Source organism: Vipera berus (assembly GCF_964194415.1).
Source record: "Vipera berus genome assembly, chromosome: 1".
Classification (NCBI taxonomy): Eukaryota; Metazoa; Chordata; class Lepidosauria; order Squamata; family Viperidae; genus Vipera; species Vipera berus.
Window position 1 is genome coordinate 120652020 of NC_138202.1, and position 24934 is coordinate 120676953.

At 39.0% G+C, this 24934-nt stretch overlaps 2 protein-coding genes across 5 annotated transcripts in view; one reads left to right on the plus strand and one right to left on the minus strand.

The window, feature by feature from the left end:
- The window catches only part of PLEKHG3 (pleckstrin homology and RhoGEF domain containing G3), a 60614-nt gene extending 57229 nt beyond the window's left edge, over positions 1 to 3385 (minus strand). Inside the window, exon 1 of the mRNA XM_081331137.1 lies at positions 3281 to 3385. The gene's annotated coding sequence lies outside the window, so the exon portion shown is untranslated. The remainder of the gene's footprint in view (positions 1 to 3280) is intronic.
- Positions 3386 to 11292: 7907 nt separating this feature from the next.
- Positions 11293 to 24934, plus strand: part of NUP160 (nucleoporin 160) — a 43507-nt gene continuing 29865 nt past the window's right edge. For 3 of the 4 annotated variants that reach the window (XR_014027626.1, XR_014027627.1, XM_081336935.1), the window contains exons 1-10: positions 11294 to 11404; positions 11535 to 11643; positions 16326 to 16536; positions 17573 to 17795; positions 19264 to 19348; positions 20297 to 20411; positions 21482 to 21640; positions 22735 to 22833; positions 23080 to 23177; positions 24274 to 24358. Coding sequence is in view for 2 of the 4 variants with exons in the window: in XM_081336935.1 (XP_081193061.1) it covers positions 11302 to 11404; positions 11535 to 11643; positions 16326 to 16536; positions 17573 to 17795; positions 19264 to 19348; positions 20297 to 20411; positions 21482 to 21640; positions 22735 to 22833; positions 23080 to 23177; positions 24274 to 24358 (1287 nt within the window). In the remaining 2 variants the exon portion in view is untranslated. Of the gene's footprint in view, positions 11405 to 11534; positions 11644 to 16325; positions 16537 to 17572; positions 17796 to 19263; positions 19349 to 20296; positions 20412 to 21481; positions 21641 to 22734; positions 22834 to 23079; positions 23178 to 24273; positions 24359 to 24934 lie in introns of all 4 variants that reach the window. The other variant, XM_081336936.1, reaches the window with a different exon arrangement.

Genomic DNA, 24934 nt, shown 5'->3' on the forward strand with positions numbered 1-24934 from the left:
TCCCCAAGAATCATATTTCTGCAGTTAAAATACTGAAAATGCATTCAAGGCCTTTTCCTATTCAAGGCTCAATTTCCCATTCCCACTTAAGCTACTTAGTGCCCAAGAAGGAGAAGAAAAACTGAATAGAAAAGTGTGACGGAGCAGCACATTTTAAATTAGAATGCAGCAGAGGTCAAAGTTTTATTCCCACAGCTGTAGCAGCAAGCACCCCAGCCTATCTGGAATTCCAGTGTCAGCTCCCCACGCACACCTACTCTACAAACCATCTGCATTAGCGCTCTTATTTTTGCTGAGTTAACCTCGTTAAATCCAGGCCATTCCTGGATGTTCAGTGGAGAGAGCTTGTGCTGTGAATACATGCTTGTATCAAGCCCAAGATTAAATCTTTAATCCATATAAGGGAGGAAGCTGTACAGGCTGGACAAATGCATTGCACAAAGAGCTAAATGCATATCCTAGAATGGGAATATTGTCCTTTCTCGGCGAAGCAAAGTTCTTTTTTGATACCTCTGTTAACATCTTGAGAAAATCAGTGGAATACAGTATATCTACTGTAATAGATCTACCTTTACAACCACTTGTGAGAATTAACTCTGACTCCTTATATTCTTATGAGTCAACAGCTGGAAGGGAAACACAGCTTGCCTATTATAGTAATGGGTTGGATTTTTGCAACAGAGGTTAGCTTTAAACACAACTCACCTAATTTTAATGCCGTGTGGTTTCTAGGCAGCCTTAGGCAAACAACTCTTTTATAACTAAATTTACCCCACAAGACTGATGCAAAGAATTTAATATTTTCTTTTTCATCCAAGCCTAAGATTTTTGCCATTGTACTATTCTAAAGTAAAATATTGAATTGAAGAAGCTTCTTGGATGAGAAGCAAAACATTTTCAAGGGGAAAAAAACCTGGAAAGTCCAGCTGCCTTTTGAAAAGCACCTTTACACTAAATTTGCCAGTCACCATTTACACACTTTGCAAGTCTATCTACTGACAAGTAATTGTAAAATGTATTTCATGATGATAATGTAATAGAATAATGATGATATACTCATTCAAGAACACACAAGTGAAAGCCCTGAGACTAGCTTTTGTACTCTCTCAGAAAAGTAGGGTGAGGCCAGCCATGAGGACAAAAGCTTGACAGTACCTACCTGACCTTGGCTGATCTCAGAAACTTAAATAGGGTAAAATCAGGCCTCTACTTAGACAGGATAGGAAATCCCTGGTTTGCAAAGACAACAACGCCCCCCCCATACACACAAAACAACGGTCTCCCCCAAAACCCAAGGGAACTCATTTCCATACTGCTGTCAAGAAAACTGTGGACATGCTTGTGAAATACCACTTAACCCAGAGATTATCTTATTAAAATAATTTAATTCAGCATTGTTCAGTTTGCAAGCATTTGATTGCTTGCAGAAATTACTGCCATGTCCCTGCATTTATATTCATCATTTTCAGTTTGCTCCATACAATTCTTTTCCTTAAATTAGCATCTAAATGAGAACATTTACAGGACTGATTACATTTAATGAAGAATTTTATGTAACATAGTAAATATACATCTATGCCCTAATAGAAGAGCTTTATTTTACATGTCAAACTATGGTTTAATCACTATTAGCTAAACAAAGTGGCAGTTGTCTAGGCTACAGCACAACTTGGATTTATAAACCGCAATCATCATGCTGAGCCCCAAAGTGTGTTATATCTTAACTTGAAGTGCAATCCCATATCTTCCCTACTTGCACGTCCTTAAAATAAATCCTTGGATTGAGAGGTCCTTGGTCCCTGCATTAAACAGAAGCGACCCAGACTAGTTGGTTCAAAATGGGAACTGGTTTCCAGGCAGGCAAGAGGTGATTTTCAGAGCTACTGATCAGAGTGTTTAATAGAAGGGATTGCAAATTCATGTCTGCAGGGATCTGACATAACAACATTCCTGAACAGCAGGAGACAGAGAATTGCAATTTTCAGTTCTAAGCACTCCCACCTTCCCTCACCAGCCAAACACAATCATTCCTCCCTCTCAAAAGTTCCTTTATATTATCTTCAGATTAACAAACTATCATCAAATTTCCCCTCTAGTCCAATTTTTTTAAGCCTCATCTAATTATTTTTTCTTCTTGCTGGAAACAGCCACTGCTAGCGTTACTACAGAGATTTAGTTCAGATTAATTGATCCACGACAATCGAATGCCCTGATTCCTATGCTCCTGACCACTTTGAAGCTCTTTTTTCAAATATATGGCAATCCTGGGAATTCTGGGAACTGTAGCTCCCACTCAAGCTGGAGGAAACCAATTTGGAAACGGAGGGGGGGGGAGGAGAGAATTTGAAAGAAACTAGCTGGTGATCCTATATCAACTTTCAAGGGGAAAACCCTTCCCAATTCCGCGGATCTACGGCTTGTTCAGAGAATTTTGTTCATCAGATACGTTAAGTGATCGATCAACTTTTCTTTAAAGCGCCCACGTTCCTTTTCGGCAGCGCTTTAAATCAAAGCTATGGCTAGACCAGGGGTAGGCAACCTTGGCTCTTTTATGATTCGTGGACTTCAACTCCCAGAATTCCTGAGCCAGCACAGCTGGCTCAGGAATTCTGGGAATTGAAGTCCACGAGTCATAAAAGAGCCAAGGTTGCCTACCCCTGGGCTAGACAAAAAGTTTCCCGACCAAAAAAAAATAAAATAAAAAAATCAGGAAATTCAATACTGTACTTTTACGCCCTCTTCGTAAGGTTCCCCAGCTCAGTGCGGATGTGGAAGCAACAGCTGTCTAAAGAATTCCGGACGCGCGGAAAGGAACTTTGATTTCGAGACTACGAACCAAATAAATGCAAGAGAGGACCAAAATAAATAAATAAATAAGTAAGTCCACGCCTCCCCTAACGGGTCATCGAGCGCGCGTAAAGGTAACATTTAGCACAAAGCGATTTCCGCGTGGGCTGCTGAAGGTACTGCAGAGACCAGCGACTCTGGATAATTCCTGGAAAAGGAGGTGTCCACTAGGGCGGCGAGGACGCAGGGAAGCCACCTGCGTCCGTCGGGGATGCAGCGATGCCAAGGGGGAAAAGGGCGGCGGGAAGAAAGATGGAAGCAAATCCTCTTACTCGTAATAAAGAGCTTGCACTGACCCTCCTGATCCGGGCTGCGGTGCCCCTTATAAAGAGGGAGCGGGGAACTTTTGGCGGATCGGATCCGGACGCAGCCGCGAAAGAGGGGCGGCTCTCCCGAATTCCTTTCGGGGAAGAGAAGTTGGGGGAAAACTCACCCGATTTCCCCAAATGCGGCCGGCCCCCCAGGTCAAAGCGCTCCGCCAGATCGCGCGCCGAAAGCCCAGGCTGAAGTTAGACGATCCGCCAGGCAGGAAGCTCTCTCTCGACCGAAGATCGTTAGCAGGGAAAAGAGGAAGGGGGAGGGAGGGGAAGGAAAAAAAAAGCGAAAAAAAGCAGGCGTGTCACCAACGCTCCGGGGAGGTGGAGACTCCGGGCCGCAAGGAGGGGCTGCCCGAAAAGCTAGCGAAACAACTGCCAGCCTGCGGGAGAATGATTAACTCGGAGCTACCTACGCCGCTGCGCGCAGTTCCTCACCTTCGCGTCAGAGTACACCAGGGGTCTTCAAACTTGGCCCTTTTATGACTTGTGGACTTCAACTCCCAGAATTCCTCAGCCAGCTTTGCTGGCTGAGGAATTCTGGGAGTTGAAGTCCACAAGTCATAAAAGGGCCAAGTTTGAAGACCCCTGGAGTACACAGTAGTTTGGGCGGGGCGATCCTTCGCTGCCGTGCCGTAGCTCGAGGCGACACCGTCGTGCCGCCCCGAAACTCCCCCTTCCCACCGCGACTTCAGGAGAACAGCCAAGGCAGGCAGCTCCACCACCTGCTGGAGGTGCGAGTTCCCAGTGACACGCCGAATGGGTAACAGGGACAGAACGTTTTGTGTTAAGATTCCTTCCTTTTTCGCAACCGGCGTGCGGAGAATCCTGGGAGGTAGAAGTCACGGTGGCTTTTCATCGTTTCCTTATAAAGTCGTTCTTCGGTAATGGTGGGGTGTTGTTGTTGCTTTTTTTTAATCCGTCTTGCCTTCACTCATCTGATATACAGTTGGAGAAGCTACAGATTCCAGGTTAGGACATAGTTATAGGTTGAACTCAATAATAAATCCTCACCATCCTTCTCATCATCCTCTTTTGGTCCCAGGTTTTACACTGGACAAGTGTAAAACTTGACTGTACCATCTCAGGGGAGATGAGATCCGTACCTGTTGAGCTGTTGCTTTTCTTGCTTTCTCAAGTGCAAAAAGGCTTCCTAGATTACAACCCTTTCTCTAAAGTAAAATACACATATAATTATCGTCTTGGATCAGTGCAGGATTCTAAACATTGTTAAAACGCTTCCCATTTGCTACATGGTACAAAGTAATGAAGCACATCGATCAGCCCATCATAGATACAATGGTTCTGTAAATATATTTTAGCAATGCTGTGCCAAAATTTTGTATTAATTCCTCTCACGAATACACTTGGCCCTAAGGGAAATTGTCTGTTATAGGTAAAAGCTAACAATTTCATGATAATGGGATATCATATTTTGTACAATGATATTCTCCACCAAATGCAACTACAAAAAGTTAACGATGAGAGGTTCTTGAACTTGTCATAGAAAAAAAGTCACATTGAGATGAATCTCTGTCCATTTATTGCAAATGTGAAGAGCTCAAGGAAGTGGGAATCTCCATTCAGTGGACTAAAATTTTGACCTAATTGCTTGAACAGAAAGGGTCATTGTGCCAAGTGGTATCCCACTGTGAAGTTTTCATCTAAGGGTTGTGTGTTAAAATTAAGGCACCTGTGTCATGCTTCGAAACCCACTATAAAGAAACCACAGGAGCCAAACACTCCAGCTGCATCTGTTCTGATAATACTATTACATTACCAGATATCATTCCTGTGGTCATTGGGGACATTATTTTTAAAATGCAGCTTGTGGCTATAAGATTGCCTCCCCCACATTATGCCATGATACGTATGTAGTTGGTTTTTGTGGGGAAGGATCTTTATAAACAGTGGTTTATTGGGGGACAACAAACATAAGTTTTTATAATTCCTTGTTTGCCACAAATTGTTGCTTGTTTTAGTCATGGCTTCTTATTATAGCAGAACCAACATAATGGCTTATGCTTGGCTTATTTTTTATGTGTTTCATACTTTGACCAAACCCAAATTATAGAAATTATCCTGCATTATAAAATAATAAAAGAATGTGTATTGCATGGACACCCACTCCCACAAAATCTTTGTAGTTGCTAAGAGTTGACAGTTACATTATAAAGTTGGTTGCACAGTCAGCCAGATGTTTAGACTGAATTTGGCATTTTTATTGATCTATTGAGTCTTTCCCAAAGATAGGTATAGGCAAATCTTGTTGTTTAATAATATTAAAAGTATCATTGCAAGTTGTAAGCAGTTCCAAGAAAAGCTGCCTTTTGCAACTGACTGATGGTGATTTTATTAATGCTTATGGTGTTCATGTGGTGCTTCAGATGTTTTGGAGCCTATCACTATTTACTGTCTTTGCTTTCTTTTGCCACAGTCGTTCTATTTCTATTTGCAGGTCTTTATATTTTGTGATTTTCCCCCCAGTTCTTTATCTTGTCTTCTATTCTCTCCAGGTACTATAATACCCACTATTCAGACTTTTTTTGTTATTATTATTATTATATTTTTATCCTGCTTATTTTTATATACAACTCAAGGCAGCAAATATACCTAATATTTATACCTCCTATTTTGGCACATTGTCTGTCTGTCTATCTCCTGATACAGTCACTTGATTAATGTGATAGCCAAACTGTGTGAGAGATTTTAATTTTGGATTTCTGTTTGGTATTGCATCAAACAATTACTCCAATAATTGAAATAAACAAAATATTATTACTTTAAAGGAGGGGAAGAACAAGCGTAGGTGTGGGCAGGGAGGAAGGGCAAGATTTAAAACTACAAAATCTCTTTAAATTAATTAACATTTATTAAAAAAGGGTTTCAATGAACAGAACTATCCAAGTTCACAAGAGAAGCAAAAATTAGTCTTTATATCACAATAATTTAAAATACTGAATTAAGCTCTTCTGTAGGAAATAAAAATCTAAATCACTTAGTATCACTTTTTATTCTTGTTGCCAATTGCCATTTCTTTCACTTATGTCTATAACTGTGTATCAAGTAATGATAAATTTCAAAAATAGAATTCCTTGCCAAATCAAGTCTTATATTTATATAGCTATATTTCCAAATATGTTGTAGATTATTATTCTGTCAGTAATATCTGTTATCATAATTCAGTTGAGAACATTTTGAATTAGGTGACTATGATTCTATACTGAATTGCCTAGACATTGCAACAACTGTTAAGAGTTTAAATTTGGCTTGCCAAAAAATCAACATCAGTCACTATTTCTATAACAGGAAGAGAGAAGCTAAATGTATGGGGTCAATCCTGAGGACAGCTCTGCATAACAATGAACTTGCCTGAAGCTAGTTGTCATGTCAGAACAAAACAATGTCATCCATACTTGCCCTCAGTAAGATTTGTCCCATTCAATGTTTCTGTGGTAGTTTATGCTAAGATAATGGCTCCTCAACCCTAACCCTGAAATCCAGATATAAGTTTGTATTTTAAATTATTAGGAGATTCAGATTTTCCATTGTTTTGCCTTTTTATTAGTTTATTTACTCTACATATTTTGTGTATCAACTATGAATCGTGATAACTTTGCTTTCCAAATCTGGTTCCTCAAAAAATTTTGAGACTTCAACTCTTCAGAATTTCAGTCAATATAAGTAGTTGTTTTTTAATAAAGGTTTTTATTGAATTTTATAAGGTTGGGGAATGGGTAGGACCAGGATAGGGATTAAGGTTCGGGGTGGGGTTAGGATCAGGATTGGGACGGGATTGGGAACAACATTGGAGTTTCATAGCTGATAGTATCAAAAAGTATGTTTTTGATGCTATCAACTATGAAAGATTATCACATTTGTGCTGTTTCAGTTTCCAGAGGTTTTTAACAGTACAGGATAGAGACACAAAAGTTCTGTCATAGAAAATCTGACTTTAAAATGGCTTGTTTTGTGTTGGAACTCCTGGAATGGCTCTTTCTATAGCCAGGATGGCCAATGATAAATGTTTTGTACACTTTTACTACAGGATGCATAGTCAGATCTCTTATTGAATGAGAGACACCCTTCATCCATGCTTTGGATTTCTTTTCAAAGGTGCCTGATTTAAAGGTAAACATTCTTCATTTCTACCTCTTCCAAAAGAGGATACATGAAAATATCAGTGTGGGGAAAACTGGCTTCAGCACTTTTACTAAAGTAGAAGATCTACTGAGATAGGTGAAACTATCTGATTTAGAAACATTATGATTTTGATGCATGAAATTGGTAGTATTTCACTGTGTTGAAGTTTAGGGCTTTTCTAATCAATGTTTCATTGTAACAGAAATAAAAATATAAACTATTTCAATGCTAATTGCTTGGGTTAATCTGACCTCTTTGTGGTTAAACTGCTGCTGTTTTAGTTACCTTATACTTTCTGGGGTATAACTATTTTTAAGCTTAAGAATCTTAGCCTCAATTTTAATTAAAAGCATGAAAGTTGAATAAACTACACTGTAACCTAGTACCATACTAGATATTTGATTGATAACACATGTGAAAATTAAGAAGTGCTGAAATTTAGTCTGTGGATCTCACAATATGAATTACTGCCAGTAACAAAGTAAGGTGAAGACATCATAGTGAAGGCAGAAAGAAAGTGGGAATGGTCTAGGGTTTTTTTAAATAGTAAAATAAAAAGAATGCAGAAATCAGGAGGAATGACATGAAACAGACTAAGAATAAAGCTCCCTATCAGTTTGATACCAGAATACAAAGAAAGTCTCTACCTCACAAATGAACCAATGCTCTGTTTCTCAAAGATGGTTAAGAGCTGGAAGATACCTCTTGAATACAGACTATCAGGACAGAATAGCTGCAAAAAGATCAAACCAAAGTCACTCTGATAGTTCAATCTGTTAAATTTAAAATGGAAAATAATTATTCTGAAAAATGTATAGTTGGAGAAAGTGATCAGGATCAGAGAGCAAGAGAAAAATATATGATATGCAAGCAGATTTGCTCAAAGTTTGTTCCTATCAACCACTGTGATATCTCTGTGCCAGCACAGGGCCTGTTCTAGTTTGTGCCTACATATCCAGAAGCAGGCCTCAGCCAGCCACCTGACTGGAACAATAATGCAGCTATTCTGCACAGGAAGACAGGGTGCTTTGTGTAGTCACAGCCGCCTAAGAGCTGTTCATGCAACCCTTCTTCCTGAAAAGAAGTATTGTTCAGGATGAACCTCCCTCCAGCTTCTCCCCAACATCAGGGGGACAGAACTATTCCTAGCAGCCAAAACAGCTCCATTCAGAGTCCTCTGTATCTCCATCCCACAGTAGCTGCCAATGGGCCCGCCCATTTTACAGTCCTGCCAGAGAAAACTTGACTGTGCAATATCCAGTAAATCCCGGTGTAGCTTGTGATATATTTGAAGGCAGATGGATGAAAGAATCTTTCTGGTAATGGTAATTTGTGGAATTACTGAAGCTCATGGAATATGTGGGATGGAAAATAGAGACCTCCCAGTAGTACTCCAAATCTAAAATAGCTCCAAAGCAAAAGAGAGAAATCATAATGCCAGGATAAAGTCCAAATCATTTAGGAATCATGTTGAAGGATAATAGTGTATGTGATTTGGTCCTTTTTGAAACACAACAAAATGAACATAATAGTAGCATTTTAGGACTGATGAATGCAGTCATTCAGACAGCTCTCTATTGTCACAATTTTTCTTGCTTTAACCATAAATATTAATATAATCTATATTTCTCAATATTTCATTGATGTTTTGTATGTGTGTGTACTATAATATGCATGGATGAATTTGTACAGCTGCTAAGATTTTTTGCATATCCAAGAAATCTTAATAATCTATTATTATGATAGCTAAACTCATGTTTGTCTTCCTAATCATAAGGCAGATATGACATTCTCCAATTACAGCCTAGTCAGATTATCAAGTGTCTTGTTTAAATCTGTTTCCTGATTATTAAACCCAATGTACCCTGGGGTTAGGATTATTGTGAAAAATCAAAAGAATTGATTTGTACTGGCTATAATCAAAACTTTGAGCTAGCAAAAAGATTAAAGAAAAGCTGTTCTAAAGCATGTTTTTGAAATATGAACAATTTTACAGCAGGAAACGTGCATCTGTACAAGGCATCATAATATTGTGAAGCAATACAGGGGATGTCAACTGGCCAGATTCACGGTCAAACTGAAATTGTTCTGATTAGGGTCTTGAATAAATCAGATAATAGGTTAAATCTGAATATATTACCTTGAAGTTTCAGCAGAATTGACAGCAAACACACCAAGATTTCAAGAAGTTTAATTACAATGTTTCTGCAAGGCAGTCTTCTCAACTTGCCACCTTAAACTGAACTATCACTCCCACTATCTACAAAACATCAGGTTAGATAAGACTGATCTACGGTATACTCAGGGCTTTTTTTGTCATAGAACGCTCAGAACGGAGTTCCGGCACCTTTTTTGGATGGAACCTTGTAGGGTAGGCAAGGCGGGTTGTATGACATGTGTGAGTTCCGGCACCTTTTTCTTTTACAAAAAAAGCACTGGGTATACTATTAAGCAAAATTATAATTTTTTGAAATTGTAATAGGACTTTGAAAGGCTGCCCATTGTGCCTTTGTGTGAAACATAACAGCAGAGTACTGTAAAGTATTACAAACCCAGATTTGAAATATAAATTTAAGATAACATACAGAACTTGAGAAAAAGTATAAATGATCTTTCAGGCCTCATTTCAAATATTTCTGAAACAGACTCCCAGAAATATGAAGTAGAAATTTGCCACAGTTGCATGTATTCAAATATTATTCTACTTTCAAGTTTGGAGTAAATATGTAGTCCCATTAGGCACAAAGCTTCAGTTTCAACCAGTAATATACAGTAATAAAAAGGTAAAGGTTCCCCCGCACATGCGTGCTAGTCCTTTCCAACTCTAGGGGCTGGTGCTCATCTCTGTTTCAAAGCCGAAGAGCCAGCGCTTGTCCGAGGACGTCTCCGTGGTCATGTGGCCGGCATGACTAGATGCCAAAGGCGCACGGAACGCTGTTACCTTCCCACCGTAGTGGTCCCTATTTTTCTACTTGCATTTTTACGTGCTTTCAAACTGCTAGGTTGGCAGAAGCTGGGACGAGTAACAGGCGCTCACTCTGTTACGCGGCACTCGGGATTCGACCCGCCAAACTACCAACCTTCTGATCGACAAGCTCAGCGTCTTAACCCACTGAGCCACCACGTCCCTTATACAGTAATATTCTTACATTATTTTAATGTAATTCCACCCCAGTATATTTTGTGAAAACGTTTTTCTTTTAAAAGGCATTACAGTGCTGAATTAAATAAGCTTCTTGGATATATATATATATATATATATATAGGTCAACAATATTGAAGTACTAATGCCCTCTAGGGACGTAGTTTAGGATTATTCAGCACTGCTTGAAAATCAGGCAGTTGCAACTATTGCCAATTCATCCAAGACTATCCATTGCTTCTGTCCTTCCTTCAAGTCTTTGGAGAACAGAAAGGAATAGAAACAGAACAGAATATAATTCTCTATTGACCAGGTGTGATTGGACGTGCATAAGCTCTCAGTGAACCGGTTGACCTTTTCTTCTTTGAGGCAGCCCCTTAGATATTGGAACATTGCTATCATGTCACACTTAAATTCTTTTCATTAAACTAGACATACCCAATTCTTGCCACCCTTCTTCACGTGCAACGTCTAAGTCTAAAACAAAGCAAAAGATCCAATTCCATGTAATGGATGCAATTCCATAAAAAAGGCAAAGCACACTCAAATACAAGCTAAACTAATTTCAATAGGCAATCAATAAATCGCCTTTAATTGGGCGACGGGGCTTTCCAGTTCAACATTCGTTCAAAGAGATTTCATATTTGCATCTTAAAGCAAGTTGAAGGGCAGCGAGCCTTCTTGAACTCCCAAGCAGACAATAGGAAAGCACCAGCTTCTAGCCCGCCCGTGGGGGGGGCGGGGAACCGTTTCGCTCCGCGCTTCCCGCGATGCACCGCGAAGGGCGCCTTCGTCCGCCGCGCGCCCTTCCTCCTATCCCGTGAGCCCTTGTGGCAGCACGCGCGGGAAGAGAAGATGGCGGCGGCGGTGGGACTGGCCGAGCGGGGCTATTTGGAGCTCGGTGGGGCGGAGCGGAGCGCACGCGGCGGCGTCCGTGAACTCGTATTCAGCCTCCCAGGTGGAAGACCCTGGCGGGAGGCAGGGGGTGCAGGTTGCTGCGTGGGTGTCCTTCCCGGGATCTGCATACACCAAGAGCATCCATGCTGGCGCGCGGGGACTGATCCGCATCCCTTGTCCATCTTTTGCAGGTGGTGGCGCGTCCCCCTCGGCCGTGCGGTATCCTGACAGCGCCGGAGGGTTTTGGTACCAAGAGAATGCACAGCTGGGCTCGGTGACTAGAAACCGCTTTATTCATTGGTGAGTGATAACGAGGGAGCTCGCCTCCCAAGCAGACAAATGTATAAATTCGTAGAGCTGGAAGGGACCTTGGAGGTCTTCTAGTCCAACCCCCTGCCCATGACAAGAGTCCTTATTCCATCTCGGACAAATAACTCTCCAGTCTTTTGAAAACTTCCAGTGAAGGTGCACCCGCAGCTCCAGGAGGCAAGCTGTTCCACTGACTAATCATCTGTTTACTCCCACTGACGAGTGCTGAGCTAGAAAGATTCAGATCTGCTGTACCCTGTTTGGGCTAAGTTTCCACTTCAACATAGACATTGTTTGGTCCCTTTGGTCCTTATTTCTTATCTTAGTGGGAAAGGTGGATTGGCCAGGCATAGCTGATGCTTTAAAAATAAAATATCTCCTGGCTCCTTATTTATCCAAAGCAAGTTGATACATTTGGGGCAGGTACTGCTTTCTTTGGTTCTTACTTGTTTTTACTAAATCCAAATATGAGACAATGAAATATGAGGTGATTTACTCACATTTAAATGAATGTTATGTAACTCAATTCCCTGTTGGTGGTCGCTGAGACTGGGATAGCATACCAGAAACTGAAGTTAGGGATCTGATGGTGACATAAAACAATACATTTCATGCACTTGGTTCCTATGCATGTGACATTTAATTCGCATTTTAAAATGCCAGGATCATTGTAGAAAGGTCTGCTTACACTTCCCACTAAGATATAGTGAGGAGGCATAAATCACGTGGCAGGTCTTCTCTTTTGCTGCTTTAGTATGTCAAAATTCTTTGTCTCTGCCCCTTCCCTCCTGCCATGTTACAAAGTTATTAAAATAACACTTTCCCAACATAGTTTTTAGCTGGATACAATTATCTGGTAGTCATTTGGGATTTTTGTTATGCATCTGTCTTTTGCTTTTATTCTGTATGTATATAATCTTGTATATTGCCTACATTGCAGTTTGGAAAAGTTTTTAAAGAGGGTTAAATAATTTTGAATTCATCTCCATTGTACTTGTGCAGAAAAATAGAATTTTGAATAATTGGTTATAAAATAACTTCCATGAAAACATTGGTAATTGCTGTAATCAAGTAGTTGCATAAATGCTCCTTAGAAATCTGGACACTATACATTAGAGTTGACCTTTTAGAAAAAACATAGAGCTGAATTTATTAGCATGAAGATATGCTTCACATGTTTAATGAAGCTTAATGAAGTAAGCTATAACAATAAAGATTTCCCCACCTTGATGCAAACAAAGTCATCACTAAAAGTCAACATGGGTTTGTCAAAAACAGATCATGCCAGACAAATCTTATTACATTCTTTGACCAAGTGACCAGAGGAATGCTGTAGATATAATTTACTTGGACTTCAGTAAGGCATTTGATAAAGTAGATCACAACCTACTACTTGATAAGATAGAAAAATATGGGTTAGACAGCATCACCACCAGATGGATTTGTAGCTGGCTGACAGGCTGTACTCAGCGTGTGGTCCTCAATGGAACTGCATCTACATGGAAGGAAGTGTGTAGTGGGGTGCCCCAGGGCTCTGTTCTGGGCCCAGTGCTCTTCAATATCTTCATTAACGACTTGGATGAGGGGATAGATGGGCAACTCATCAGATTTGCAGTCGACACCAAGCTGGCAAGAATAGCCAATACTCCAGAAGATAGGCTTAAGATACAGAAGGATCTGGACAGAGTTGAACACTGGGCACTATCTAACAAAATGAAATTCAATGGTGAAAAAAGTAAGGTTCTACATTTAGGCAGGAAAAATCAAATGCACAGGTATAGTATAGGTGGTACCTTGCTCAATAGTAGTAACTGTGAGAGGGATCTCGGAGTCCTAGTAGACAATCACTTCAATATGAGCCAGCAGTGTGCTGCAGCTGCCAAAAAAGCCAACACAGTGCTAGGCTGCATTAACAGAGGGATAGAATCAAGATCAAGTGAAGTACTAATACCACTTTACAATGCTTTGGTAAGGCCACACCTGGAATACTGCATCCAGTTTTGGTCACCACGATGTAAAAAAGATGTTGAGACTCTAGAAAGGGTACAGAGAAGAGCAACATAGATGATTAGGGGGCTGGAGGCCAAAACATACAGGGAACGGTTGTTGGAATTGGGTATGTGTAGTTTAATGAAGAGAAGGGTGAGGGGTGACATGATAGCAGTGTTCCAATATCTCAGGGGCTACCACAAAGAAGAGGGAGTGAGGCTATTCTCCAAAGCACCTGAAAGCAGGACAAGGAGCAACGGATGGAAACTAGTCAAGGAGAGAAGCAACCTAGAACTAAGGAGAAACTTCCTGACAGTTAGAACAATTAACCAGTGGAACAACCTGCCTCCAGAGGTGGTGAATGCTCCAACACTGGAGGTTTTTAAGAAGAGACTGGACAGCCATTTGCCTGAAATGGTATAGGGTTTCCTGCCTGAGCAGGGGGTTGGACTAGATGACCTCCAAGGTCCCTTCCAACTTCTTCTTCTTCTTCTTCTTCTTCTTCTTCTTCTTCTTCTTCTTCTTCTTCTTCTTCTTCTTCTTCTTCTTCTTCTTATTCTTATTATTATTATTATTATTATTATTATTATTATTATTATTATTATTATTATTATTATTATCTGTCCTCTGACTTTCATATGAGATTGGTCAATAGGTAGAGAATTTAAACATCACAAACTCTCATCATTCTGCTTTTTCTGATCTGAAATGGAAAAGAAGCAATAGCAATTTGGAGTGAGGAGCAATTTGCTTCCATCATTTCCCCTTAGGCAATGCTGGATAAACATATTAAATGTTTCTAGGCAATCTAGGTACATAGGTAACACAACTCCTTGAAAGTGCCAATAAATTCACAACAGCCAACAAACTTAGTTAAAAGTAAATATGTATTGAGAAAATTAAAGGGAAATTGGAAAAGAAAAATAGCTGAAAATTATAAAAGTAAATAAGTTGGTTTGTCTTGAACTATGTATTGAAATAAACAATTGAATAGACTTACCACTTCATTTCAAAAGTATTTCACGCATTGGAATTGATTGGGTTCAGCTAGGAATATAATGTAGCAAGTAGAAATTAAACCGAAAGACATTTTATGTGATGGTATCCTATTCAGTTTGACAAATTTGGTTGACAGCTGCTTTCTGGCCTGCAGGCAACATACAACTGAACAGGAGAAGGGCTAGCAGTGGGCAATTAATGTAATTGGCTTACTTAACTAAGAGTAAACAGGCAAAAGAGTTGGCAGCTTTCCCTATCACATGGATCTCTTTATGGGCAAAGGGATGCTAGCTGGGAAGTAGGAACAGGAAGAATCACTCATCCAACTCAGAAACATAACAGCCAATCAGGACCAGACTCTGCCACACAAGTTAAGGGGTCTTGGGGTCAGGGACGCCAGGCACAGTGGTTGTATCTCGCCATATGCTAGAAAGATAAATCTAGAGATTGTAAGGTAGCGGCTCCCAACCTTTTCTATACCCCGCATCCCTAGAACATTTCTGATATGTTCTCACACCCCTTACAAAAGTTCAAAGTAACGAATTATGAATATACACTATAATTTTGAAACTTCTAAACCCAAGTTTTCGCACTCCTGGTTGGGAACCCCTGTTATAAGGAGTTGCATTTATAGCCAGATACTTTTATTGGACTTAAGACACTTGAGGGAGCTAGCTTGGTCAATACAGCAATGAATACTTTGTGCTCCATGGTGTTTGAAAAAGCTGTTTCCAACTCTTTTAAACCAAACATATATTTTCCTAGTTTTATGCAGCATCTGTGGAGGGCAGCTATATGATCCCAGGGGAAGTTGTAGCTGTTATTTACAGGTGCTATAAGAGTGCTCTTGTGCATTCTAAAGCACCTTCAAAATCAGGTTATATCTCCGGCCTATTGATTAATATCATGGCAACTCCAAATTCAATTATTGTAATAGCCTGAGACAATGTTTCTGCTGGCTTGATCCTCCTCCTTTTGTCATAACCCATTAAATAGTGGGCATTAATAAAGGATATACAGATTCCTCCAGGAACATACTAGGAACAACTCCACTTGTAGTTTTTTTTATTATTCAGGAATCATGCTTTGCTTTCCTCCTAACAAGCAGGAAGTATTAGTCACAATGCACCGTTGATTTATGGCTGGTTTATTAAGAGAAATACAAGACAGACCTTGTTTACGCATAAACTAAAACTAAACAAAGCAATTCATTTGGATTTGCTAGCTGCACCTATTGGCAAGAAAAGCCAAGAAAGATGATTGAACAATATATACTAGTAGTGTGCCAGTTTAATATTTGCTCCCAAGTAAGCAAAAATTAATGCTGGGAAAGATTGAGGGCAATAGAAGAATGGGATGACAGAGAATGAGGTGGCTGGATGGAGTCACTGAAGCAGTAGGCATGAGCTTAAATGGACTCCAGGAGATGGTAGAGGACAGGAAGGCCTGGAGGAACATTGTCCGTAGGGTTGCGATGGGTCGGACACGACTTCGCAACTAACAACAACAAAAGCAAAAATTCTGAACAATTCTGATTTATTGTGGCGTATAAATACATTCTGGTTTTGCATTTTAGTTTCTTATTTGTTCCTGAACTTTGTACAAAGTCCTCTAAAAAGAAAATATTGGGACTGGTTGTTTATTATTCATGTAAACTTGCTATATGCATTTGTCTCTTTTTGCAGGACAACCTCAGGCGGGACATTAGAACTGGTAGAGGAATCCCTTGACATAAACCTTTTGAACAATGCTGTTCAGCTCAGATTTCAAAATTGTAATCTCTTGCCGCAAGGAGTACACATCTTTGAAACCCAAAATCATGTTGTTATATTGGTTTCAACCAATCAGACAGTACATAGATTGATGTTACCTCATCCAGCTCGGATGTATAGAAATGCAAGTAATCTATTCTAATATATCTATTTAAAAAATCCAAGATTATTAAAGTTAGAGACAAAATTATTTTAGTTGAAGAAGTCAAATTGCAGATTTGTTTGTTTCTGTTCTTTTCCCTGCATGCCATTTTACCCTAATAATATATTAACTCCTGTCACATCCAAATCTTGGTGCTTGTTTGAAGACTCCTATAAACTAAGTCCATTTTTTTGAATTATTTCATATGGAATAAAATTATCTACAAAGCTTCGTATTGAAAAATATTCTGGGGATAAATTTAAACAGATTGTAACATGCAAATTGAGCAGTCTAAGCTACTAATGCTAAAATGCTGTGACGTGAGGAAGAGCATTGATTAGTGAGAGAACATGTAGTTGGTGTGTGTCAAAGATCAATTCCTGGTCTTTTCTGTCAGATTTTGGAATCATAATTTTGACACTTTCTCCTGAGACTATAGAGAGCTAGTGCTTGGATAATTTTCCATAGTTAGCTGAGTATAATATGAAAACTTATATTGTGGCTTAAATTGTGATGTAAGAGGTATGCCTTAACTACAGCTGGTACCTTTGTTTTATTGTAATTTTACATTATAGTTACGTACGTAGTCTGAATCTAAACAGGAAAATTAATACATGATATTCTATAATTTCAGCCACACATATAGAAACAGGCCTGATGTAAAATCAAAATATAAAAAGAGGCTCTTATAAAGAGAAAACAACGTAAATGGTGTCAGCAGACTAGTGCCTAAAGGTTGGTGAGATACTAAGAGGAGTAGAACAAGTATTATCAAAATGTATCAGGTGTAGTTTGGTTTGTTGGAAAAAGGTTGCTGGATAAACTTCCTAAAACTTGGGGCAAATACTATTGAGAAAATGTTTTGTCTAATCTTTTTCTTGTTTCAGATATTCAGTTTTGGAAATCATACTTTACACAATAGGAATGTTAATAGAAAAGTCATTTTACTGATTTTCTTCATTGTTATACTTTCTTGTTGATAATTATATCCCTGGTTTTTGGGTTGGTTTTTTTTTAGGAGCTGATTACAGAAAGTCAGATGCAGTCTGTTTTCACAGATATTGGAAAACTTCATTTTAGAGATCCATTGAACTACTGTGTGATCCCCACAGTTCCTGGGTTGTCACCTAATTCCACTGCTTCAGCAGCTTGGCTTACCAATGATGGAGGATCTCTCTTTGCTCTGCCATCTGCTTCTGGTGGGATTTTTGTCCTTAACCTACCACCTTATGATGCTCGTGGTAAGTGTATATAAATTATAAAAAGGCAGGAGATCCAAAGGTTAAAGGAAAAAGGGCATTGTTGGAATGTTGTGGCTCATTGTGCTCCCTGCAGCAGTTACATTGCTGTCCTATTTAGTATCATAAATATGATACGGATAATCCTTGGGTCATATGATCAAAGTTCGGACACTTGGCAACTGGCATCTATTTATGATGGTTGCAGTGTCTTTGAGTCACGTGATCACCTTTTGCGATCTTCTGACAAAATCAATAGGGAAGCCAGAAGAACCCTTTACTAACCTAACCAGCTACAGTGATTCTCTTTAACAACTGGGGCAAAAAAAGGTCATAAAATGGTGCAGAATTCACTTAAAAACTATCTTGCTTAGCAGTGGAAATTTTGGGCTCAATTGTGTTTGTAAGTCGAGGACTACTTGTAGTCCTCAACTTACAACAGTTTGTTTAGTGACTATTCAAAGTTACAAACAGCACTGAAAAAAGCGGCTTATGACTGTTTTTCACATCACCATTGCAGGATCCCCGTGGTCATGTGATCAAAATCTGAATACTCGGCCACTGGTGTGTATTTATGATGATGGTTGCAGTGTCCTGGGGTCCTTCTGACAAGCAAAGCCAATACGGAAACCAGATTCACTTAAACATATTACTAACCTAACAACTGCAGTGATTCACTTGTGGCAAGGAAGGTCATTAAATGGGGCAGAAGTCACTTAACAACTGCCTTGTTAGCAACATAAATTTTGGTTATACTGTGGTCATACGTTGAGGACTACCTGTACATTTCTTTCAGAAATTCAATTTTGTAGTGAAACTTACAGTAATTTTAAATATATTGTAATATATAGAAGACAGAAAGGAGTTCTCATATCAACAGATTTTATAAAGTGATGTAGCAAAGCAGTTCAGCTAAGAGAAGTAGAAACATTCAGTTTGCAACTCATACAGATGCCACTTTGTGCATGTAATTTCCTAAAAGTCACTTTCGTTCTCTCCCCCTTGTATTCTTTTGGATTTAAACCATTTCAAGTACAAAGCTTTTGAGGGCAAAGCACCCCATTTTAATCTTGTAACAGGGCTTTTTCCAAATTCTGAGAATACTGTTTTTTGAATTCAAAACCATTTTGTTCTTGAAAATGGAAGGTTTTGTAAGGTTTTGTGATTGAAACAGATCAAAGTAAAACATTGCAATCAATGCTGATACGAAATTAAAAGTGATTTAAAACTGATTTAAATTAAAAATTTGTTCTGATTAATTATTTTAAGAAATAATGAATAACCTTGTCTTTGGACCACCAACAGAATCGTATATAAGTTCTAATTATCCACAATTAACAAATCAACTAAGTAATAAATTTGTTTTACACACCTGTTTATAGAATTCACTAAAGACTATCAGATTTAATTCCGTTTTTATTATATTGTCGGATTGAAGCAAATTGCTAAAAACTCTTTTCTTATTTTTTAGAGGTGCCTTCAACTTCATTTGTGGAGTTGAAACAGAGTTCAGTCATGCAGCGCTTCCTTACGGGTTGGATGCCAACTGCCATCAGGCTAGTATGATGATGATAAGCAGTTAAGGCTTATAATTAGAGTTTAATTAGAACTCTTAAAGCTTACACAGCAACAAATAAGAGTAATTGGAAGTGACATTGGAATGAATGAAACATGAAAGGGAAATCGAGAACCTGGGTCTGGAGAGGGAAAGATTAGCAGATAAAAAGTTGTGGGGGGGAAACAAAGCAGGAGGAGAGCTACTGAAGGCGCCCAGTTGCACAGGAAAAGGGTATCTCTCACTTTTTGTAATTGGCTCTGCTCCCAACAGCAATAAATTTCTTGTGCTCAAGACAGAGAGGAGATGGCTATCTTCACCTAAATTACAAGAAAGTGGAGCTGTGAGAATAATAGTAGGCTGTTTTGATAAATGTGGCATGAAATTGTAATCAATTCTTCTTGCTTGATCATTTTGGAGTTTAAACTTCTGCAGGCTGTTCACTATAGTAGTGCCCTTCATGATTAATTTGCAGTTTTATGCATGGCACTGTAGTGTTGCCCTTCATGATTAATTTGAAGATTTATGCATGACAAATTATAATATTCTTTCTCCTGAAAGGAGAACTGCTGCAAAGAAAAGAGAGGTGCCTTACTTATAAAATAGTGCTTCGGCTAAGTTCAACTAAAAATGACCTGTTTATTCAATGTTCAATTAAGATGTCAATAATAATTAAGATGCCAATAATTATAAGTTATTATTATTATTATTATTATTATTATTATTATTATTATTATTAGTAGTAGTAGTAGTAGTAGTAGTAGTAGTAGTTAATAATTATTGACATCTCAATAAAGATGTCCTTTATACTTCATTAACGAAGTTCAGTAGTGTTCCAGTGGTCATTACTACAATAGAGCAGTTGTAATGTAAAACTCATGCAGATTCATTGATTTCTCCTTAGTGCTTGCTTCTCTATTTATTATTGTTATTGTTACTGTTTTTTCAGAGGGGATCAAAATCCTTCAGATCTTCCTGTTAGTTTATCTGTCCACTGTCGTGAACATGACGCACTTCTCTTTGCACTCTACCAAGACCATAAACTTCGGATGTGGTCTTATAAAGTGAGTAATCTCTTACTTTTGTTTGTTAATTAATTGTTAATATACCAACCAATTAGTAATCATCAAAGTGGTTTGTGTCATGGGTCCCATCTTGACTCTTTGATCTACACCCCCAATGGATACACTTGCTCACCTCAGTTTCATGAATTTGGATAAATATTCAGCACAATGAGCTTCATGGTTCAGTCAGGTTTTAGGAATGAGCTGTTGGCTTTCAGCAAGGACTAAAGTTCTTCCTGTTGTGGATTCAAGGATCCTACACTGAACCATCTGATATGGAGTGCAGTCATATTCTGTAGCGCTCATTAGTAATTACTGAGGGGGTTTGTATAAGAGACTTCTCTATCTCTTCCCTTTACTACATTGTGGGAGGCTTTGTTATGATGTAAGCATTGGACACTATCCCTTAATTGTGAACATGAATTGAGTTCAGAATCATGGTACATTTTCATTATCCAGCAGAACCTGTATGCTAACCAGAAAAAAAAATTACTCCTTTGTCTCATTGTACCTTCAATAAATACTCTGTGTCCTGAAAAATCTGATGAAAGATTTGAGGGATCTCTCGGAATATTTGGGTAGATAATACTGGAAGGAAGTTGATGAAGATGAAGTTGAAGGATGAGGAGAGGAGGAAGGGGAAGAAGGAGAAGAGGAAGGAGAAGAAGAGGAGGAGGAAGGGGAAGAAGAGGAAGTAGCAGCAGCAGCAGTAGTAGTAATTACAATAAAGGAAACGTAAAGAGATTATTGGCCCAAAATATCTCTTCCCACCTTCTTTCTGCCAATGGAGTATTTTGGGTAGTATTAATATTAACTTCATAAAAATATCCCTAGACCTGTTACGAAAGCAGATGACATTTTTAGAGATAAACCTGAATGACAGCAGTTTTTAGCTTAGAACAGAAGCAGATACGTAAAGTCTGAGAATACTACTATCAAATATGTGATGAGCTTGGGAAATTTAAACAGAATAAATTGTCTCTCCAGTGTCTCACAGTGCTGTCTTTATAATTGTACTTAAATATGTTCGCTTTTTTTCATTTTACTCATCTAGCATCTTATCTTAACAGAATCAAATGTGCCTGATGGTGGCTGATACGTTGGAATTTGTTCCTGTAAATAAAGATCTGAGACTTATTGGTGGAAGTGGACACAGATTACAGCTGGCATATTCTGAGTCACTGGGGCTTTATATTGGTGTATACTTGCATGCACCCAGACAAGGACAGGTAATGAGAAATTTTGCATTTGGAGAATACAAAATGTATTTTCTTGAAACTAAAAATACTGTCTCCACGATCATTTATAATTTCTGATTATTTGGCAAAGGCAGTTTACAACTGTATACTTTGTTTTGGAAGCTGAGATAAAATGCAAAGCTTAAAATGCTGATCATTTCAAATGTTTCTTGTTTTAAACATGGAGAATTATGTGACATTGATGCAGGTTAAATATATAAAGATATATACACATGAGGTATGGTTAGAGCAGTGATTCTCAACCTTGGCAGCTTGAAGGTTTGTGGAGTTGTAACTCCCAGAATTCTCCAGCCAGCATGCCGCCTGAGGAATTCTGGGAGTTGAAATCTACACATCTTCAAGCTGCTAAGGTTGAGAAGCATTGTCTTAAATATTGTTATGCATTGAGTAGCACAAGTTTCTTATCTCTAAGTAAAATATTGTGCAACTAACTTTAGATACAGAATTGTATTGTCTGAAGTTTCCCATTTGTGGTTCATTCCTCAACTACTTCACGTTCAATATGCCCATAGGTAAAAGGTAAAGGTTCCCCCGCACATGCGTGCTAGTCGTTTCCAACTCTAGGGGCCGGTGCTCATCTCCGTATCAAAGCCGAAGAGCCAGCGCTTGTCCAAGGATGTCTCCGTGGTCATGTGGCCGGCATGACTAGACGCCAAAGGCGCACGGAACACTGTTACCTTCCCACTGGAGTGGTCCCTATTTTTCTACTTGCACTTTTACGTGCTTTCGAACTGCTAGGTTGGCAGAAGCTGGGACGAGTAACAGGCGCTCACTCTGTTATGCGGCACTCGGGATTCGACCCGCCAAACTGCCGACCTTCTGATCGACAAGCTCAGCGTCCTAACCCACTGAGCCATACAGCGAGCCAAATGCCCCCTTCTGCCTACGGGAAGAAGTTGCATAATTGCTGAGAATTGTTCTTCATTCTGTAGTGACTAGAATATCTGATATACGTGGCATGTAGTTACCTTCATTTTCTAGAATAAAAAATAAAGTGTAAGGATATGGTAAGAATTCATTTCATTTTTATTTGTACTAATTGCAGACTTTTTCCCCCCCTGCAGTTCTGTGTCTTCCAGTTGGTCAGCACAGAGGGTCATCGCTATAGTCTTGATCACATATCATCGTTGTTCACATCTCAGGTTGGAACTGGTAACAATCAGGTCAATGGAGATCAAATGGGTTTCAGATAAAAATAAATACGCAGGTCCTGGATCCTGGGTAATCCTCTTCAAGCTGGAAAGGCTTAATACAGCTATCTTACCTTCCCTCTTACTTGAGCATGGATAATGCAATGAAAAATTATATGTACAATCCTTCTAATTCAATCAGTAGATTCTACATTGTTAACATAATAACCTGTTCTTATAATTTATTTGTTGTTTTAATCCATTTATGTTTTTATTTAGGAGACACTTATTGATTTTGCTTTAACCACTTCTGAGATCTGGGCACTTTGGCATGATGATGAAAATCAAACGACCGTGAAATACATCAATTTTGAGCAGTAGGTTTTATTCCCCTCAGTTGTTACATTTGCTTAATATGTTTCTTTAAAAGAAAATGTAGTGTTGAATATTTTATTGAAAATGTTTCAAAATAAATACATTGTATGACATTGAGCCAAAGGTTATTCTCCTCTGCATTTAGAAGCTTTAGAATAGGATTAGATTACATAGCCGTATGTTCTCTATTACCCGAGCTTATAGTGGTCTGGTTAACTAGGCAGGAGAAAGCATTTCCAAATAAGGCTTTAGGCTGAAGATACCCACCATTTGAATTTCTCACAACGTTTCTAAGACGTAAGGGAGGCCCAGTGGCACTGATAATTGATTACAGGTAGTCCTTGACTTACAACCATTTGTTTAGTGATCATTCAGAGTTACAACAGCACTGAAAAATGACTCATGACCATTTTTCACACTTAATGACCGTTGCAGCATCTCCATGGTCACATAATCAAAATTCGGAAACTTTGCAACTGGCATGTATTTATGACGGTTGCAGTATCCAGGGTCATGTGATCACCTTTTGCGACCTTCTGGCAAGCAAAGTCAATGGGGAAGCCAGATTCACTTAACAACTGTGTTACTAACTTAAAACTGCACTTAACTGGCAAGAAAAGTCATAAATTAGGGCAAATCTTATTTAACAACTGTCTTAGTAACAGAAATTTTGGGCTCAATTGTGGTTTGTGAGTCGAGGACTGCCTGTATGTTTCTAATTAGTGTTTTGCTTTGCAGCTAATCTGCCTCTTGGATTATTTCCTATTAAATAGTTCATAAAACAGCAAGAAACCTAATGGGCACCAAGGGAATTGTTGGCTAATGCATCAGTGCCAGAGTGGGAACGTGGGGGCTTGCCTAAGAGTGTGTACCATTGGAGTAATAGAAAAACCTGACAGTGTATGCACACACACAAAAAAAGAGAGGTTGTCATGACAGCACGGCAAAATGTGTGTGCTCATTTTCTAGAAACTGTAATAGCATTGAATTGGAAAAGGGACAATGTGGTAAAGTATGATGATTACCTGGAACATAGTCTTTTTATGCATGTGTGTATGTGTGTATTTATATGACTGAAATAATCTAGTCTTGTTTTAGCAATGTTGCTGGTCAGTGGAACCAAGTTTCTGTTCAGCCCCTGCCAGCTGAAGAAGTGAATATACGAGATGACCAGGATCCCAGGGTAAATAAACCCTATGAATTAAGTATGGACACTGTAGTGCTGTATTTATCTTACTTGTACTATAAATGTATGTGTAATATAATAGAAATCCTCCAATTTGAACAATGAATTTGAATGCCAAAGGTTGTGCTGGAAACAAGATCAACAAATCTGGTTATTTAAGGCAGTGCGGATTAGTGCTGAGTGTGATGGAGGTGTGTGATGGATTGGGGAAGGTGTGTGGCAGCGCACAAGTAGCTGGTGTGAGCACCAAAGGGATGGGGGGAGAGTGCAGGGTGGGGAACATTCCAGCAACTTATAACCTTCCCTGCTAGCTTCCCCATACATTTTCTGGGGAAGCCAGCAGAGAAAGTTGCAAATGGTGATCATGTGATTGTGAGCCATTGCAGTGAGTCCAAAGTGCAAAGCAGATGCCAAGCACCCCAGTTGTGTTCATGTGATTGCAGGGATACTGGGTTAACCAGAACTTAAGGATGGTCATAACCAGTTCAGCACTGTTGTAACTTTGAAAAGTCGCTGAACAAAATGGTTGTAGATCAAGAACCATGTGTATTTTGAAAGATGGGGCATTTGTTA